The 20,500-nt window shown below is 38.8% G+C and overlaps 1 protein-coding gene across 6 annotated transcripts in view; it reads right to left on the bottom strand.

Annotated features, from left to right (window-relative positions):
• Positions 1-20,500, bottom strand: part of FILIP1 (filamin A interacting protein 1) — a 370,688-nt gene that overhangs the window by 45,483 nt on the left and 304,705 nt on the right. For all 6 annotated transcript variants that reach the window (XM_037843873.1, XM_037843876.1, XM_037843877.1 and 3 more), the window contains one exon: positions 16,735-16,913. In XM_037843873.1, the coding sequence (XP_037699801.1) occupies positions 16,735-16,913 (179 nt within the window). The remainder of the gene's footprint in view (positions 1-16,734; positions 16,914-20,500) is intronic.

Below are 20,500 nucleotides of genomic sequence, written 5' to 3'. Positions count from 1 at the left end.
TCACTTAAAATAGCTGTATTTATCATAATTAATTAACATTCCATGGCTAAAAGACATTACTTATTTGGAGCCTCTTGGAACATAGGGGAGATGATTAATTGGGTTGATAAAATTATTTAATTGGTTTAATTGGGTTCCTGTCTTCAGGAAGTTTCTTGTATTCTATTATTTGATAAATACGCATTGGTTGTCCACCAAAAACCAGGCACTGTCTTAGGCACTGAAGACATGGCAGGCATGAGAAAGACAGACTAGGTCCCTGCCCTGGTGGAGGGTGCTCATACTCTAGACATAAGCACCCTGAGGAGAGGAAACAGTGTGTTGTCAAAGGAGGTAACCGAGAGCAGGCAGCTGCTCTATAAAGGCCTTCCCTGAGGCAGTGACATTTGAGGCTGAAGGATCAGAAGGAATTAGCCATGCAAAGAGCAGAGGCAGAGGGCTCTGTGAAGGGCCCTGAAGTAGGAAAGAGCGTGGGAGTTTCCAGGAACGGAAAGAAGACTAGTCTGACTAGCACGGTGAGCAAAAGGAGAGAGGTACAAGGTCCAGATGGGCAGGGGTCAGATCATTTAGGCTGTGGTAGCCATGTGTTGTATTGTCTTTCAGTTACTTTAAAACATGAAGTCTAGAGAGTGTAGTGTGTATGTGTGTGTGTGAATTATGCTCCATACCTGGAGTGGTTAGTCTTAGGCATCCTCATCAGGAATATGTGCTCCAGAGGTAGCTCTGACAAGATACAAGATTCAATCTACACTAAAGGGTTTTATTCTAATTAACATAAGGAATGACAGACATCATTTTTTTCTTGGTGAAATGAGTGGCTCAAGATATGTGGCACTTGCATCCTTGTATGAATGAAGCATAAGAACCTGGTGAGCTGAGCAGCCAAATATCCTTCAGAATGTTGCTCTAGGCTCAGACTTCCCTTTGGCCTTTTGGTCCCCAAATTTAGCAGAGGATATAAGTTAACCAGAAAATTAGCTGATTCTGCAATTAGAATATTTTGCATCTGTCCTGTTTGAAACTTTCATGCAGGGAACTTATCTGCAAGCCTACAGGACAGAGGGCTAGAACTTCACCAAACTTACAAGTACAGCTTACTAACAACTGTTTGTATGTGTGACAAAATTCAGTTGGATATTTGCTTGCATTGTGACATTATCACTTGTCATGAGTTACCAATATCTTCCAATAGGTTCTGACAATTAGAAACAAGCAAGTTGACTGCACCAGGTTTGCCACATCATGATAAAGGGTTGGATTTTATTAGGAAGGATCTGGCTTACATGACTAATAGGTTAAGAATATACTTGGGGGTAGGGAGGACAAGAGTGGGAACAAGTTGTACAAAGGTAGCTATTGTAGAAAAGCAATGTGTTGGTCACTTTGAGTAAGACTCAGCCTTGGACTAGGGCAGTGGTATTGGTCCTGGTGAAAAATGAACAAATTCCACATACAGTTTGAAATTAGAATCAATATAACTTACTGGTAGATTATATTTGGAAGGTTGAGAGAAAGAGAAAAAATAAGGATAACTCCTGGATTTTAGTTTGAGTCATTAGATGGAGTGATCATTAACTGAGATAGGCATGACCAGGAAAAAGAGATTTGTAGGAAATTACATGGAGTTCCTCTGGGACACATTGTTTGAGAACCCTATAAACATCCAAATGGGCAGGTCAAGTATGAACCCAATTATCATTTGCTCAATTAATGAAATAATTTTCATTTAAGGAGGATAAACTTTTTGTATTTGGGGGTCAGTTTTAAAGTCCACATCTATAGAAAACTGCAACATTGAGATACTTTTTTTCTATGAATGACATATAACCAAATGGGGACTCTCCCTCCCTTAAACTTTTTAGCATGTTGTGGTGGTTTGAAGCTGTATATAACCCAGAAAAACATGTTCTTAAATATAATCCATTCCTATGGGTGTGAACTCATTGTAGCTAAGACCTTTTGAGGAGGTTACTTTAGCTAAGGTGTGATCCACCTCATTCAGGATGGATTTTAATCCTATTACTGAAGTCCTTTATAAATTGAATGAATACAAAGAAAGAGAGAAAGAGAAATACAAAGAAGCAAGAAGCTGAAATCAATCTCTTCCAGAAAAGAAGGAAGAGACCAGCAGATGCTGCCATGTGCCTTGCCGTGTAGCGTAGCAAAGGAGCCAAGGATCACCAGCAGCCTGTCTTTAGGAAAAAAGCATTGCCTTCATGATGCCTTGATTTGGCATTTTCTTGGCCTCAAACTGTAAGCTAATAAATTCCCATTGTTCAAGCTGAACCATTTTATGGTATTTGTTTTAAACAGCCTAGGAAACAAAAATAGATTTTGGTACCAAGAGTGGGGTGCTGCTATTGCAAATATAAAAAATGTGGAAACTGGTTTGGAATTGGGTAATGAGTAGAGGCTGGAAGAATTGTGAGGTGCTTAATAGAAAAGGCCTAGATTGCTTTGAAGATTCTATTCATAGCAGTATGGATGCTAAAGGTACTTCAGTGAGGCCTTGGTGAAAGTGTTACTGGATACTGGAGGAAAGGTGATCTTTGCTTTAAAGTGGCAGAGAACTTGAAAAAAAATTTGTTCTGATGTCAGATGGAAGGTAGAATTTGAAAGCTATGAACTTGGATATTTTGCTGAGGAGATTTCCAAGCTAAGTATGGAAAGTGCAGCCTGGTTTCTTCTTGCAGCTTCTAGTAAAATGTGAGAGGAAAGGGAGAAGCTGAGAACTGAACTCCTGGACACAAAGAAACCAGAAATTGATGGTTTGGAAAATTCTGAGCTCCCAGAAAGTGAGACCCCACAGAATAGTGCTCTGTGGGAGGGTTTAACTGAACATGGAACCAGTCAGCCATTTCAGTGCAAGACAGGAGTGGAAATGCAGTTTTCCAGGAAGGATTTGTGGAAAGTTCTTTTGTCTGATGGTTTGGACTCCTGTGTAATACATGCAAAACTGACAAGTTTTTTTTGCAAGATTTGAGTAGAACCACTGCCAGCCTGGACTAAAAGGGACAGACAAGGGACAGATTGAAGGAAAAATCATTTCAAGGGCAGAATCATGGAAGCTGAGGTCTGGACTGAAGAAATCTTCTTGGGCCAAGAGAGTGGGCCCTTCCATGTGTGTGGAAAGGTTGAGTCTGCCCCAGCAGTTGGAGAGGGTGGGCCTTCCACTCTATTGTTCAGGAAGAGTGCTACCACTCCAGTGTTCTCGGGGTGAGGGGGAGAGCTTTCACCCAGTTCAGGGAGCACATGACTGCTGCCCAAGTACTTGGAAGTGCTGGGGCTGCCACTCCATCAGGCCTGGAGGACAAAACATCATTCTGTACATGACTCAGACCTTGAAACCTTATGGAGTATGCCCTGTAAATTTTCAGAACTTTTTGGGACCTGTGACCCTTGTTTTCCTTCCAATTTCTCCCTTCTGGAATGGAAATGTTTATCCTATGACTGTCCCTCCTTTGTATACTGGAAGCAGATAAGTTGTTCTCTATGTTTCACATGTCCATAGACAGAAGGGAATTGTCCCCCAGGACAGTCCACTCCTATAACCAATTTTGATGAGACTTTGTACTTAGTCTTGTTTCTGAAATGATGTAAGGCTTTTGGGATATTGTGATGGAATGAATGTTTTTTGCATGTAGAAAGAACATGTCTTTTGGGGATCCAGAGGGTGGTATGTGGCAGTCTGAATCTGTATGGACCCCAGAAAAACATGTTCTTAAATCTAATCCATTCCTGTAGGTATAAACCCATTGTAAGTAGGACCTTTTGAGGAAGCTACTTCAGTTAAGGTCCACCTGATTCAGAATGGGACTTAATCCTATTACTTGAGTCCTTTATAAACAGAATGACTGCAGAGAGAGAAAGAAAACTCCATGGAAACAAGAAGCTGAAATCAATGAAACCTGGAAGAGAACAGATAGAGCAGCAGGCACCGCCATGTGCCTTCCATGTGGCAGAGGAGCCAAGGATCACCAGCAGCCAGTTTTTAGGAAGATAGCATTGCCTTGGTGATACCTTCATTTGGACATTTTCTTAGCCTCAAACTGTATGTTAATACATTCCATTGTTCAAGCCAAACCATTTTATGTTTGCTTTAAGCAGCCTAGGAAACTAAAACACATGTATTAACTGAAATGTGTACTCAAATATAATATATTATATTGTATATAGAAAGTATTATTGTGATTATGAGTCTCCAGGCAGAATCATGAGTCCACTATGGGTGGGGATTGTCTTAGACAATCACAATTGTTTAGAGCACTGGATCCTAGAGACATCCTTTAGGCATCTGGTTGTCTTGAGCTTCATGACCTGATGAAGTAGCTCTTAAAATTGAGTCTTTGTATATTTACTCCTTACACAAGTTCAGTAAGAAAAGAAGAGATAAAGAGGATGTGATTCCTGAACATTTATGAGAAAGATCTATTATAGCATATGGCAAGCAGGAACTTTCTCAGTGGGTGGGTGGGTGATCACTGGGCTTGCCAATTCAATGTGCTTTCATCCCAGGAGACAGATTTTACAGCATTAGGAAGTTAGGCTCCAGAACTCTGAGTAGTGGACGTGTTGTGGAGTGGGGGATGGAGTGGGTAGGCAGGGAGAGGAAAGTCCTTTCTTAGGTCAGGGGAGCATTCTTCCAGTATCTCTTCCTGGAGGCTTGGGGATGGTGAATTAAATCTGGGCAGTAGTTCTGAATACAATTATGGCTTCTTTTTTGGGGAGACTATAATCCAAAACTTGTAGTATGTTATAGATTCCAGGAGAAGCTAGAATTTGAATAAAGAAAACGTATTGGAGGGATGCATATTGGGTTCGATAAATGGGTGAAGTAAGTACACTCCCCTGATTAGAATATAGCATTTGGTGATGTAATAAATGACAAAGACTAGGTAGAACAGAATGTTCCTCCTTTCTAATAGTACACTAGATGTGGAACAGTCACAGTCCGCTATTTCCAGTTTCCTTTATACTTCAAATCAGACTCATACACTTCCTTAAGCATTTAACATGAAAATAAATAAAAATAACTCTCAGTGAATTCCTAGAGTATTAAGAGTTATGCAGAAAATATAAAGAAAATCCTTTAAGGCCACACACTTCTGAACTTAAGAGGAATGAGTTAAGACTAAGTAAATTTGACCTCTAGTTTGTTCGCAGTTGAAGCTCACATTCAGCCCCTGGATATTATTTGAATAGTTTCGTGGCTAAGAGTTCACAACTAAGAACTGAATATGTTATGTATTGAGCATGAAAGACCCAACCTTTGATTAATCTTTTTTGTTTAAACTTTTCACCAACACCAAGTACTTTCTAACACAAGCATTCTTGGAAAAAGTGTGCACACACAGTCAAGGAGCCAGAGAGACACAATCTCCAAACACCGAAAACACCCCCTTCCTAGTTACAACACCCTCTCTGGAGTCCAGGATTTGTAAGGCTAATTTGAATACCTTTTTCCACCCTGAAAAAAAAGTAAAAATATAAAAGTAATATAGCTATTCACTGTGGTGCTAAGAGACAACACATTTCCTAGCACTTTTTCCTTCTTAACACTTTCTTAGTGTATGGATTTGAACAGAAACATTTGAATGCTATTTATTGTAATGACAAATGGCTGCCAATTTAGAGCTGCATTCCCAGGGTCTTTCATTCCAGAAGAACAATCTCACTTATCATTTCTCAATACCTGTTTTTGTCCACAATGCCAAGATAACCTATCAGCTCAATTAAGAACTCAACTAGTTTGGAATTTGGGGAACAAAAGTTCCTGTCAGTTGTTGGAAATTTTCACTTTCGATCCAGTTGCTTTTGCAATCTGGAGACAGCTGTTTTCTCCAGAATTTATACATTTCACTAATGCTTCAGTTAATAAAAAAAAAAAATTCTTTAGGAAACTTTGGCTTTGTGTTTTTTGATGTATGAATGCCTGGATTATAATTGATAGTATACTTTTATAATAACTCCCATCAGAAAGAATAAAAATCTGTCAATACAGAGCACTACTTATTCACTGCCCATATGTTTGCCACTTAGGGAGACTCTGGGGCTGTAATTACTGACTGAAAATTTCCATGATGTTAAAGTACCATTCTGGTTGGCCTAACTGTTCATTATTTCCTAACAATTTTCATTATGTGTTTCTTAAACCTCCCATATGCTCTAGTTTCTAAGGACTCTCCAATTAACCATGAAAGTAGGCATGAATTTGCAGACATATGCTGAATCACTCACAACCAACATTTTATCCAAAACTTATAAGGTAAATCTGTATTAGACTTTATAAATAAGTGAATTTGTATCTGGACTTCATTTCCTCTACAAAATAATGTCTGTGAAAAATATATTCATTTGAATCCCTCAATTTGATACACTATTAGGTACAACTCTCTTGATTACCATTTTTTTCTCATTTAAAGAAGTTTGTTTTAAGCAGCTATGGAGAAAAGAAAGTTGCTATTCCTGGGTTATTCTAATAGGTCAGTCCAAGTTGGTTTTAAGCTTTTATTTTTTTCAAGATTTAAATCATGTCCTATCATTTCTTTTCAATTTATTGATTTTTTGAATATATAAAGCTCTAGAAATACAGTAATACATTTGTGACCTCAGCAAATTTTTTGGAAGCAGTTTTCTTCCAAAGAATGCTTACAGTTATGACTTCATAAAATTTTATGTGATTAAAAATAATATTGCTATTTTTATAGAAAGTCACCATTTTCCAGTTATACATTTCATAATTGTATTTTACTCCTCAAATACAATTTTTTTTTATATAGGATTTATCTGTCCTTTTGAAATTTAAAAATATAAATGCTACATTTTTTTCCCCACATGAACCACAACTGTTATATGGATAATTCTCTTGAGCTAATAGAAACCAGATCAGGCCAGAGGGAAATGGCCCTGTCTAAAATATGGTCACTAGTGTCCCATATTTACAAATAAATTGTCTGTAATATACATACAAATGACTGAGTTCAAAGCTATATGGCTCCACATCAAATGAAAGAGACTGAGAAGAGGACTGCTTCTAGCATACAGTTTTTGAGGGAGTCTGGCCCCAAATGGCTAGAGTAACCCAGGGAAGGAGCTGACTGCAGTAGAAGAGGTTAGAGCTTGTTCAGATAATTCTCTGAAGGACCAGAGGCATTTGGATACACACAATCAATACTCTGGAATCAGCCACAATATCACATTATTTCCCCTTAGTACACATAAACCTTAGCACACATTAGGGTTATTTCACTAGTGAAGGGGGCACGGGCCTCATGAGTGCAAGAAATGAAATTTCCTTCATTCTTCTGTATCTCTTATAATTTCTATCCATCAGGTGATGAAATTTTATCTGGGTTAAACTCAGCCAAGTGGTGTTTCTCTCAGTCAAGTCAGGGCCTCTTGAGAATGCTAGGGTTTGAACCCCCATTTTTGGAGTTGGGTCTAAGTTCTGGGACCATCAGGAAGGTGGGTGGGCAGTCATCTGGTCATCCTCCTTCCACACTGGCAGCCTCTGAGATGCACTCTGAGGTCTCTAATCTTGTCAATCTCCTCAGGTTGCTGATCTAAGAGGATGTGTTAGTTTAAAGCTCTTATGTACCCCAGAAAAGGCCATGTTCTTTTAATTCATTCCTGTGGGTATAGACGTGTTGTAGGTGGGACCTTTTGGTTAGATTATTTCAAGTGAGATGTGGTCCACCCCATTTAAGGTGGGTCTTAATCCTTTTACTGAAGTCCTTTAAGAGAGATGAATTTAAAAGAAGCTCATAGAGAAGAGCCCCGGAGAAGCTAAGAGAGGAAGCCGCTGGAACCAGAAGCTGAAAGCAATGAAACCTGGGAGAGAAGGAGCAGCAGATACTGATCATGTACCTTCCCAAGTGACAGAGATGTCCCAGATGCCTGCAGCCTTCCCTCAGAGGGCTATCGTCCTGTTGATGACTTAACTTGGACATTTTCACAGCCTTAGAACTGTAATTCTGTAAGCTAATAAATCCTCATTATAAAAGCTAACCCATTTCGAATATATTGCATTCCAGCAGTTTTAGCAAACTGAAACAGAGGGTCACAGCTCTCTCCCCATGCCCAGCTCTGTATCAGCCACTTCCATGGCCTTTCAGAATACCTAGAAAAAACTAGATATTCTGCTAGTGTTGCAGGATACAGAGGCTATATCAAGCTCTCTCCTTCTGAACATGTCAGACACCAATTTTTACTGTTTCTTGTGAATTATTAGAGGGAGAACATGAGGTTTGCCACCTCCCTTGACTTCACCTGGTAATCCTTCCCCTCTCAAATTCTCCACACCAAATCTATTGGGGTGTGTATCACTCCCACCACCACAACCTCCCCCCCAAAAAGCTCAGAGTAAAGCTTCTTCTTTTGGACTACCCCACCCGCTACATAGATCTCTCTTGCTTCCTTGCTTTTTCTTTGGCAGAGAAGCATCTTATCTAAACAGGAAGGAAAAGAGTGATAAACAAAATTGGTTCCACTTAATTATATATTCTTTCTAATCATATACCTAGACCTTTGCTTTTGAAATCCAAAAGACAGGATATTGACTTCTCTTTTCTACTTCAGCTGAGACAAATTTCCATGGATGCAGTAGTTGCTCTTGGTTGGCTGTTCAAACGGCAATGCGTCATAGGCAACAGTAAATATTAGGTTAAAAGGTACAATTATTATTACACTATAGTAATTTTTATAACTGAACATGAGCAAATGATAATGTCAAAGCTGTTACAATTTTATAATTGTTTCATTTAATCTCTGAGATTGCAAGGGATAAAGTCCTCTAAGATGATGGGAGTTCTTAGAAAGAATACATGGAAATGTGAATGAATACAGCAAACAGTCTCCATAGCCAAACAGGCCTAAGAAAGATGAGAATATTGTTCAGGATGTACCCGCAGCTCTAGTAATGCACTAGAAATGGGTCATCCCCTCAGAAACATTGTACCCCAAGTGCCATGATGTGCCTATTCTTTGGTCTTAGAATACCTATGTTTCTGCTGGTCTTTTTTGGCTTCTGTTGTCTTTACTTCTGTCTGTTTCATACTCCCCAGTACAATGCCTCAATGGGCCAGTCAGTCACCTTCCCATACAGAGCACACCATTTGGCAGAGTTCTTATGTCAGGATCTTACAGGCCTTGGTCTCCCTAATGTGTAGGCCATCACAGGTTGCAAGCCACTTTTTTCCAACCCACCACCACTGTGGAACCATAACTCCTAGAAGGATCCTATGGTGGCTTTAGAGGCCGAGGTTGTAGGCATGCTGAACTCAACAGTCACGTGACTGGCAAATCTGGAAGGCACTTCCCAGTCAGAGCCAAGTTCAAGGTGGCAGAAGAAACTGTGGGTGACCAGAAGCCATGAAAGACAAAGAATCAAGGGATCAGGTTCTTGGGGGAGGAACTAAAGAGGCGGCCAGAGTTGCTAGCTACCTCATTGATGAAGGTGGTGGGAAGCCCACCTGCAGGCCAGCAGCTGCTGGTCTTTCAGAGTGTCCACCAGTAAGCAGAAGGTGTGCCTTGGATCCTTTGATATGACACTATCTGATTACAGTAGCCTGGTATCCTAGCAATAAAATCCACAGCCTGAGAAACAGGGGTCATTTTGCCTGCTCAGATCAGAATGATATTTGAACACAGCACAAATACCAAGAAATAGGGGCTGGAGATTAGAAGAAAGGAATTACATGGATCAGCCCTTAGTGCCTAACAAACAAAATGACAGCCTCCTGGAATAAAATTGTTGATTTCCTTTGGAAAAAAAAAAAAAAAAAAAAAAAAGGTTACAAGCCAGCCACTTTAAAGATATCCAAGAGATATATTTTGTTCATGCTACGTTGTTTTATAAATTTGAGCCTACATTGAAAAACTAGAAGATCTTGTCTTTTTCTGAAAAATCAGAAAAATTGGCAATACTGGGTCCATCATCTAAAATGACATCAATCAGCTGAGCTGACTTGTAACTCTCCCCCATAGTCAGAGCATGCTCTCTCCAGTTTAGCAGTCCTTACCACCTACATGATGTGTGCAAATGAAATGGGTCAGCTTCAATCTTTTGCTGCTTGGCCTTGAAGGCATTTGAGTTTTTGACCTCTGTGACCTTTGTTCAGGACAGTTGCCAATTTCCAGTCTAAGCGGTTGTGACCACCATTCACAGGGGCACATGACAGAAAGTATGGCAGCTTATATGAAAGGACCCTGTGTCTATTTCTCTCAGAAGAATCTGGTCCTTAGAGTTTCAACGACTATCTGGTAATATCCTGAACACTTTCTGAAAGGAATCAACACTCTCAATGATTGGTTCAGATTCAGAACGAATCTGCCAACCTAACTAGCTCCCACTACTGGGTTCTCACTCTTTACCCCTCACATTTCTCACCTTTCCTGGGAATTTTCCAGAATAAAGGGTTTTAAATACCAAGCCTGAGGTATTCTTACATGGCTCATTAAAATCGTAAATGTAAAGTGTGTCTTGCCCATTTTCTCTCAAGCCCTCCTATTCAACATTTTTCCGTTCTTGTGGTCAGTTTTCTTCAATCTTATTCCACCCCTTCATTAATATAATTAAGATCCTTCCTGGTCCAAGTTCTACTGTAATTATTATCCTTATTATAAAAAAGTCAAAATACATTGAATCTAATTAACTAAAACTCTCAGTCAGGGTAAGTCTTAAGATCAGCAAACCATTTTCACCTTACTATCTACAGTAAAATGTCATCATAATTGATATTTAAATTTAAATATAATCTAATAGGCTCTGAAGTTGTAAGGGACAGAGTTACAAGTAGCAGCATGCAAAATCCTGACTCTCAAATGAATTTAACTGGACTTTGTGGTACATTTTTTAAAAAATTAAAGGGAAGAAAAATACATTTAAGAAATATTTTCTATATCAGTAAAAGCAAATTAATTTATAACATAATTCTCAGAAAATTAAAAAATTGTTAATCAGAAAACCCCTTTTCCTAGGCATCCCTGTCAGAGTTACATTACTAAAATTCTGAGAAGTCTTAGAGCAGAAGCTGCTTCATCAAAGATTTAGACAATAAGGGTGCTATGAAGCTTGGGGAAAAGATCACATCCATTTAAGCCCTAGCATTTTTGTATAGATGGATCTGGTTAAATGAACCTCAAGGACATTTTTTAATGGGCTCTTTCATATTCAATCCAGGGGATGCACAGTTAAGGATGCAGGACATGCTACTATTTCTATAATACTGATTGTAGATATGTTTATATTCTAGGTCTTTTAAGAGGGTCAGCTCCTCTTCTAACACCAAACTATGGAACCCTGGGCAACTGTTTTCCTGAATCACCCTGATTGCCTAGTGCCTTCAAGTAAAATATAACATTTCCCTCACACCATCTCTCATCCATACCTCCTCAACACTTACACCCAAGCTTTGTGCATTAGAGATAACACTGCATTATATCAGATTCCTTTATTTAAGTCACACTTTTCAGTAGGAATTGAGATTTGCATATTGCAAGGCTAAGAGAAATTGAAAGGTGGAGTTTGATACTGACTTTTTCAGAAAATCAACTGTAAGACATATATTCTTTTTGGGTCATTTCAGCCTCGAATTTTAACTTCTCTCCTTTTCTAAAAACTGTCTGTCTAGTCCCAATTTTCTTGGTCAGTAGGATACTGTTTTAGTTTCTTAGGCTCCCCAGCAAATACCACAAAATGAGTTGGCTTAAACAATGGGAATTTATTAGCTTACAGTTTTGAGGCTGAGAAAATGTCCAAATCAAGGCATCATCAAGGTGATGCTTTCTTCCTGAAGATCTGCTGCTAGCAATTCTTGGCTCCTATGCCACATGGCAAGGCACATGATGGCATCTGCAGGTTTCTCTCTTCTCTTCTGGGTTTCATTGAGTTCAGCTCTTGCTTCTGTGGCTTTCTCTTTCTCTGTATTCATTCCATTTATAGAGGACTCCAGTAATAGGATTAAGACTCATTCTGAATGAGGTGGGTCACCCCTTAACTGAAGTAGCCTCATCAAAAGGTCCTACTTACCATACGTTTACACCCACAGGAATGGATTATATTTAAGAACATGTTTTTCTGGGGTACATATGGCTTCAAACCACCACAGATACTGATAGTAGGTGGCATATCTCATGATCAAGTTAAGGTTTGACAACCCTGGAACTGTGAATTTGAATCCTAAACCTGCAACAGAATAGGTTTACAGTCCAAGAAGTTACAGCCCAACTTCCTAAATCATCGTTTATTCTTCCATGAATTGAGGAAATAGTCTTTTCATTTTAATCAGAGGTAAGAACTTGAAAGCAGAAAAAGTTCTTTTTTTGCTGAAAGAAACTCAGTTCAAACTCCGATTCTCTCAAATAGCTATTGGCAATTAACTTGGGGGGAAAAACAAAACATCTCTCTTTCCCCATTTGCTATGTGGGGATAATAATTATACAAAACAGAGTTTTGTAAGGACTAAACATGATGGCAAATGTGTCCACTATATTAATGATCCATAAAGGCTAACTCTGCTATTGAGCAGTCTGGAACACAGTGCTGTTCTCAGGGAAGACGGCTCAGTTGTTTTCTGTCGATAAGTTCCAGTTGTTGATAATTCTCTGCTTGATAAACTTGAACATTTTCACAGCATCAGCAGTCTTTTTCTACAAAGTGCTTTATTGTGCTGCTCCAAGCAACCAAGGTTAAAAATCATTTTTTTTTTTTTTTTTTTTTTTTTTTTTTGCCATGTTTTAGAGATAAGGCAACTAAATCTAAGAAATTTAAGAATTTTATGCCAGGAAATCAGATGTGAATCTTTTTCTATAAAGCAGGCCAAGAAAATTTGCCAGGATCACAGGCCCCTAGAGCAAGTTATCAAAAACAGTAGGTTCTGACTGGTCATTCCCCTACTTGGGCAAATGTAATGGTGCAGACTGTCCCACAGACCATGAGGCAAATGCCCAACCACCTTCTCTTCAAACTAAATAAACAACAACATGATGGAGCTTGAAAGGTTCCCTTTTGTTCAAGCCCCAGCACCTACATTTTCTGCTTCAGAAATTAAGGGATTTTCTCTAGAGATGCTGATTTGGAATTTAAAAAAAAAATGAACTTCTACTTGGAAGGCTTGCTGCAATATTATATGATGATGTAATTATTTATGTAGTCCCAGTTGATCCTATAAAATCTAAAAGCTTTGAAATCTGTATCTATAGTGATAGATTTAGACAGCATCCCCCCACATCATTTCTACACACACACACAGAGCCCAGATATTTCTTTAAGTCCCAGACCACTTTTGATGTAACTGTGTTCTTTCTATTTTGACATTCTTGGGTCAGCCCTCATGAAGCTTCAGATTAAAATCAAAAGACTTGCAGTTCAGACAAGGAATAAAGTACAAACTCCGAAGGTGATCTCATGTGCTTAGAATTATGCCTTTAAAGCTCAATTTGACTTGAAATGCGGACTCAACAGAAGATAGCATTTAACAAGAGAACTTTCTTTATCCACATCTTAATTAATTGAATGAAGGACATGTTCATCTTTATTATTGCTAATTCTAGTTAAGTCAATGCATGTTTTCATGCTATTTCTTTTTAAATTTAGGAATATGACTATTTGTAAAAATAAATATGCAGTAAATGATGATAATCAATTATGATCACAGTCTGTGAACTTAGAATAAAAGAAGCCTAGAACAATATATTGCCCATTTTAGTACTTAAGTATTCATGAATTATTATGCAAGATGAATTTAACAACTCCTCTGCTAAGAGCCTAGGATTCCAGGTTTCATTAAATATCAGAATCTGGACTGTTTATCTACAAACACCTGCCACAGATCTTGTGCTTCTGAGTCCCTTTTTATTATCTTTAACTATTTCTCAAAAAGGAAGTGAGAAACTCTTACAGAGCAGGACAGATACAGAGAATGGAGCCCAGATGGTCTCCAGGCCAGGAGAGACCCCCTCCCACCTCCCAATCCCCTCTACCACCAAATCAAAAAGCTATGTGGTTCGGAATGTATAACACAGTGAATCCTGTGGTGGACAATGTCCATGATTAACTGCAAAAACTATTTAAAAAATAAAATAGAAATAAAAAAAAGCTGTGTGGGATGAAAAAAGACTGCATGCCCAGTGGGAGAAGCTGGGTAATCATAAAGAGCAAATCATCTAGGCTTATCTCAAGCCTCGCCTCACTTTCTTCCTTTCTTTGCTCATGCTTACAGGAGAAACAAAGGGAAATGTTTCTGAAGTAAAGTTTTTAGCTCTGTTTTTATGCTCACTAAAGGAACTTTTGGGGAGAAAGAGAAAAGAGTGCAAAACAAAGAAGCAAACAAAGGACTTGGGACAGTCTACTCAAGGACTCCCATTTGTGCTCCAGAATACTGGTATTTTATCAGCTGCAGCCTGCCTTCTCCTGCAAGTACTGCCGCCACGTCGGGCAAAGGCGGCTCCAGCCCGGGATAACCCCACCCGGGGGGAGCCGGGAGCGACGCGGCGCCCGGCCGTGGTCTATGCTGGGAAGGGGCAGCCGGGTGACGGGAAAGAAAGACTAGGGGTCAGCATCTTGCCAGCTTCCGTAAGTAGATTTAATTATGACCGCTGACTTCAAAAAGGGGATTTAACCCGAAGCAGATTTACCAGGGCAATTTCCAAAGGGCAGCAGGAATCCCAGGCATGACCTTTTAGACAACCCTAAAGGCTTCAAAGGGGGAACTCGGCAAGCCAGTCACGATGGATGCCTCAGATTGCAGTGAAATGCAGAGACATCAACTTAAGTTATTAGGGTCCAAGTGGGGATGCTTAATTTAGCATAACCAGGGTCTGTCAGGGTGTGCCTGGGCCAAAGCACTAGTGGTCAATCAAGGAATTGAGCTGAGAAAAAAAACTGATAGTAAAAAAAAATACAGCACTCAAGTTTAACCCATTCAGACAAAAGAATTATTTTAAAACCTTAAAGTGGTTTAATACTTAAGTGAGAATTGAAGGTCTCTTAGTGAATTCTCATCTAAAGCATGAAGATTTGGTGGCATGTCCCAGTGGTACTAATCGAGGTATCAAATGCATCATGAGATAAGTTTTTTTTTTCTTTTTAATTTTACTTCGATTTTTAAAAGATTCTATGTAGCATTTTGCTCAGGAGAGGGTTTTGTTGTTGTTGTTGTTGTTTTGGTTGTTGTAGTTTTGTTTTAATAAAATTGTCTCCACAAGGAGGCAGGGAATTAGAATCATTCATCTAGGGTTGATCAACAGGAAGTTATTAAATAAACACAGCTGGGATAGGCTAATTGTATAATGAATACAAAGGTTCTTGGAAACTATAAAGTTTCTATCACGTATTATTATCACCACTACTCTCACAGAACACAAAAATTAGGAAAACAAAAAAGAAAGAAAAAGAAACAGCCTGGATAATTACAGTCTGTCTCCATCCACATACTTCTATTAGACCAGCAACTCTGTAAGTGAACTGGTGCCTGTTTAACTTAAAAGGAAAATTGTAGAAAAGACAGACATACCTGATTCTAAATTAAGTCATTTTCAAAGGGATCAGAAAATAATTAATTCACACAGGTGCTCTTTAAAATGATTTGATTTCAGTTATTTTAAAAAGTCAATAATTTACAGGAGAATACAAGCTTAAAGAAACCTTAAATTGTAGGTATAATACATAATACTCAGCCAAGCTGTAAACGTACTCTTTCCCGTTTCTCCTTCCCTAAGGGATGTACCACACCCACTGAAAAGTAAATATTACCAAAAACAAAACAAAACAAAAAAACACAAACTTACTGTGTTTCATGCTTTTTTTTAAGCTCTTATTGCGATACTTTTTTTCTGGAACGTAAATTAATCTGGGAAAACCAGATCTCTTTTTTTAACTAAATCAGTAATAAAGCTGGGTCAAGCTGTTCCCAAGTGGCTCTCAATTTGCAAGCCCTAAATACAGGCAGACGTGGTTGGTAACTCAAAAGCATCAGGATTCAATGTCATTGCTTTCAAAGACTGTAATTCACAAATATACCCATTCAGCCGAGGGAGAGGAAAGACGAAAAAAATCTAAAAAGAAAATGCTAAAACTACTGGATAATATAAAAGATTTAATCACAAAGGTTTTTGATTTGGGGTCTCTGCTTCAAATGTGGCAATACCTAGAAAAACTAATTACTTACAAGTATAGGTTTCAAGTCTCAATATACTGAGTATCTGTTTTGTTTCAGTTTGGTTTACACTGATTTTTAAGGGTTATGCAACCCTTAGAAAGTTAAGCAGTTAGTTCTAGTCATTAAGTAATTTGTACACAATTAAATATTAAGATTTTTTACACTGGCATTAAGAATGAATGGGATTTATTTAAAATGGTTAAGGTTAAGAATTCAGCTTTCTGAGTAAGTGGATTTTAACCCCAAAGAGAAAAAGTAGATTATTTCAAATAGAAATTAATTGAAAGCCTTTTGAATATAAGTTATTGATCAACTTCAAATTTAAGATCCCCAGGTTTCTTTCAAGTTTACGGTTTTATGGCTTCAGCATCTTTACGGTAGTGTGGTGTCCTACTTATTCTCACTCCAAATACATTCATGTATGAATCCTGGGTAAAAGTCTGTCTCGTTCTCTATGGTCACTAACCATCCAGAACTTGGGATTAGACCCTGGGAACCTGTCCACAGTGTCACTGGACCAAAGTCTGATCCTGACAAGAGATGAAGGGGCTGCAGCATCCAGATGTGTGCACATTACCTCTCCCGCTCCTGCTCCAGCAGGTTGGTGAAGTCGTCACTCTTGTTCATGTAGTCAGTGTGTTTGTGCTTCTCGTTCTCTAACTCGTACACGGTGCGCCTGTGACACTTCTCTGCCAGCAGCAGTTGCTCTAACATGCGCCGGTAGGTTTCTTTCTGTTTTTCCTCAAGTCTGTCCAGCTGAGTAAGCAAATGTGAAAAAGAGCTCAATATTTTATTTCTTTTGCATATAACCCTAAATAACTCATTTACAATGACCTAGTGATTTATTACTTGAAGAGGAGGACACAGAGTTGGTATTCTATGCTTCTTCCCTATGCCATCATTTTCTCCATGCCAATTGGCTTTATAAATTAGCTACAGTAACTTGTTTATTCAAGAGGAACATATGCATGCTCCCTAAACTTTCTGAAAGAAAGAGGATAATATCCCTCCTGATTTCAGAAAAATTAAGGTCTCAGCATGCACGTGTACCACACTTCTCCCCAGGAAACAATTATTGTCATCACAATCCTTTTTTTTTTTTTTTTTTTTTGCCCAAGGCTTTCATTTCTAGGAAATATACAAATATGCATTGCTAGGAAAAGTGTTTTGAAGGACCCACAGTTCTCTTCTTTTCAAGAAATGTTAAATATAGTGAGAACTTCAGAACTTGTAGAGACCATATATCAAATATAATTACAGGGATTTTTGTGCCTATCTCTTTGGCCAGGCTATAACATCTTTAAGGGGTAATACCTTGATCATCTTTTCAGTTCCTACTGCCTAGCATAGAGCCTGGAACAAAGTAGGTGTTCAGTAAATATTTATTAAGTTGGAGAGAATCTTATACTATTGATCATTCCCTACCCAACTCATACTTCTAATCCCCCCTTCAAACTATAGTTCATGGTTTCTCAACCTCAGCACTATTGAGATTTTGGAGTAAATAATTCTTTGTTGTGGAGGGTTCTAGCACTTCTGGCCTCTACTCACTAGATCCAATAGCACTCCCCAAGTCATGATAATCAAAACTGTTCCTAAATATTGCCAAATGTCCCCAGTGAGAGGTGGGGAGTGGGATCAGCCTCGGGTTGAGAACCACTGCTCTATATTTAAAACCCATTCTCAAATCCACAACCAGCTCCCTGAAACCCAGTAGAGTAGCTGGGTGTCAGCATCAGAGGGAATGCCACCTGGGCTTTCCATGTTTGCCCTTTAGTTATAAAGAGTATCTGAGTTTCTCTCTATAAGTGCATGGCATCTTCACTATAAATGGGTCATTTCTGGGTTCCAAAATAAAAGAGACTGCCTCCATCATCCTTGGTGTATTCTGCCCATATCTCTGCTCCCTTGGCTTAAGAACAGGTGACATGATAGAAACTGATACAGAAGCCCAGTTTAACAGATAGCTAATAATATTGAGATCATCAGAGATTAGCAAATTATACTTTTATGTCTTCTGAAAAATTTCTGTGGTCTTAAAGGAAAAGTCACTATAAGAGGTTCTTTTCATTGGAATAGTGACATTCCTTATATTACAAAATATCTTCCCCAAGAACTCTCCCATCTTTCTCTAAATGTGCTTTTCACCATGCGTTATAGAATTTCCCAGGCATTACTGATACATCATCATCATCAAAAATGTAAAAGGACCAAATGTTTTCCCTTTGTTGATCCTTCCTACTTTTCCATAAAGTATTACTGCCCCTCCTTCTGAAAGTATTTGGAAGGGCTGCTTTTTCTTATTCCTTTACATCCTCCATCACTTGTTGAAAGAGGGGGTGACATCTGATGTTGTATTTCAGATGAGGGCTTAGGTGTGTGCAACTCAATCTTTTTCATTTCTTGCTCTTTTTTTTACTCTACATGTCTTAGGATGGTACATTGCTTTCCCTCAAATGGGTTTCTCCAAAGTGTAGACTGGGAGGGAAAGTAATAGAAAATCCAGTGGTGATCATTTATCCATCTAAACCAAGGAACTCTGGAGAGGAAGATGGGGCATTATTAATTGGGTGGTTGACAGAGAGACAGATAGTGCATGGGCATCTGGTGAACAAAACAGCACATGAAGATATCAAGTCTTCTGTTCAGCCTACACAGGAGGATTAGGCCTTAGCCTTGAGTAAGTTCTGTCCATGTGGGTTTTTGAGCCCAGTTGTTCACAGCAGCTAGTCCTGGGGCTGGACTGGTGGATTATGTTGCTGGGGACTCTGGGCAATGTTCAACTCACCTAAACTAGCACAGCTTGACCCCTAACAGTGATTTCATCAGGAAAACATTTTGTCTCTTAATTCATAGACTACTGAGGCATTGGTGTGTATATTACATTTCTCACCTTGAATTTCAGGCCCAGACTTTAAACTGCAGAGGCAGTAAATTCCTTGTCAGCTGCAAAGCATTAGTGTGAGGATCTAGCTATGCCAGATGCTGTTGCTCTTTATTTTGTATAGAACAGCATTGAGCTCCAAGGAGAGCTAATGTCGGGATAACCTCTTGGATCTGTGTGGCTTGTCCAGAAGCTCTGAAGACCATCTTTCATAGATATGGACTCTGTAGATTCATTAATCAAATTCACTGGGTTCATGGCTTTGGTCTTTAGGACCAAGCTGTGACCTCAAACATAGAGGTATGGTAGCTTTTATTAATGAATAGTGAAAGTGAAATGGGGCCCCAATTACTTTTGAAATGTAGCTTCCCCTTGTACTGAGGTGGGAGGAAAATTGAATGAGATCATCACAACACCACAGGCCCAAAATTTACTGAGAAAGAGTATACATGGAAGTTTTACTCTAGTGAATCAAGTTGGTGGAGAAGTACAAGGGCTTGAGATAGGGAGAAATTTTAGCCTGTTTTAGAAAAAAGGATTTTGTTTCAGGAAATGGTTTTAGCTCTGTTAAGAACAGATGGCTAAATGAAGAGGTATTAAGAAATTCAGGAAGGGAGAAATCTAATTAAGAGGAAGCATGCGGTCTTAAAGACCAAACTGGATTTATATGAAAGGAAAATGGATCTAAATGTTTGTAAAGATAGGACTATAAAAAAGGGAGGTGTTTTAGTCATTGTTGAATCAGAATGGCTGACCAGAAGAGGAGAGACGTGAGGCACGGAGAACAGAGTAGAGTGACTCCCCCACAAACAAAGACGATGCCAGGATCCAGGAAACAATTGAGGAACATGCTACAAACTGCATATAGAGTCCATCATGTGATCGATTGGGGTCCTTCCCTTAAAGACTGCAACAGCTATTCAAAGTCATTGCACCATATATGGACAAACTTAAGAATTAAAATCTGGGAAGATCTGGGTAAGATGTTTGAAGCATTATACAGTGAGTTTTAGGGTGCTAGTTATTGTAGATGGAGTGGTTGATATTGCCTGAGCCTGAGTGAAATATGCAAGAAACTTGGGGCTCTAGGTTTCAAAGGAAAGGTGAAACAAACAAAAAGGAATTCAAGGAGGACAACAGCCGATTTGGTCCAAACACAGATGTGGTTTGATGGGAAAAGATCCCTTAGTGAGGATTCCAACTGAGACATATGAATGTAGGTAAGATTTGTAATAAACAAAGGATGCTTTTGGCAGACTCTGAACTCAATGATTTTGTTTCTCTCACATAAGCAGATCCCACAATACAGAATATGCAAGGTAACATTAGAAAAACAAATATCTGGATCTGAAAGCATAGAAGTTAAAGCAAACAAACCAATTTAAAAACTCTTGAGATCCATAAAATGGTGATAGAGAAAGAAGGGGACCAGTTTAAGAAACTAATTAAAATGTTCAAA

This window comes from Choloepus didactylus, chromosome 7 (assembly GCF_015220235.1).
Source record: "Choloepus didactylus isolate mChoDid1 chromosome 7, mChoDid1.pri, whole genome shotgun sequence".
In the NCBI taxonomy this organism is placed as follows: domain Eukaryota; kingdom Metazoa; phylum Chordata; class Mammalia; order Pilosa; family Megalonychidae; genus Choloepus; species Choloepus didactylus.
Note: the sequence above shows the minus strand (reverse complement) of the source record. Positions and strands in the feature narration are given on the sequence as shown.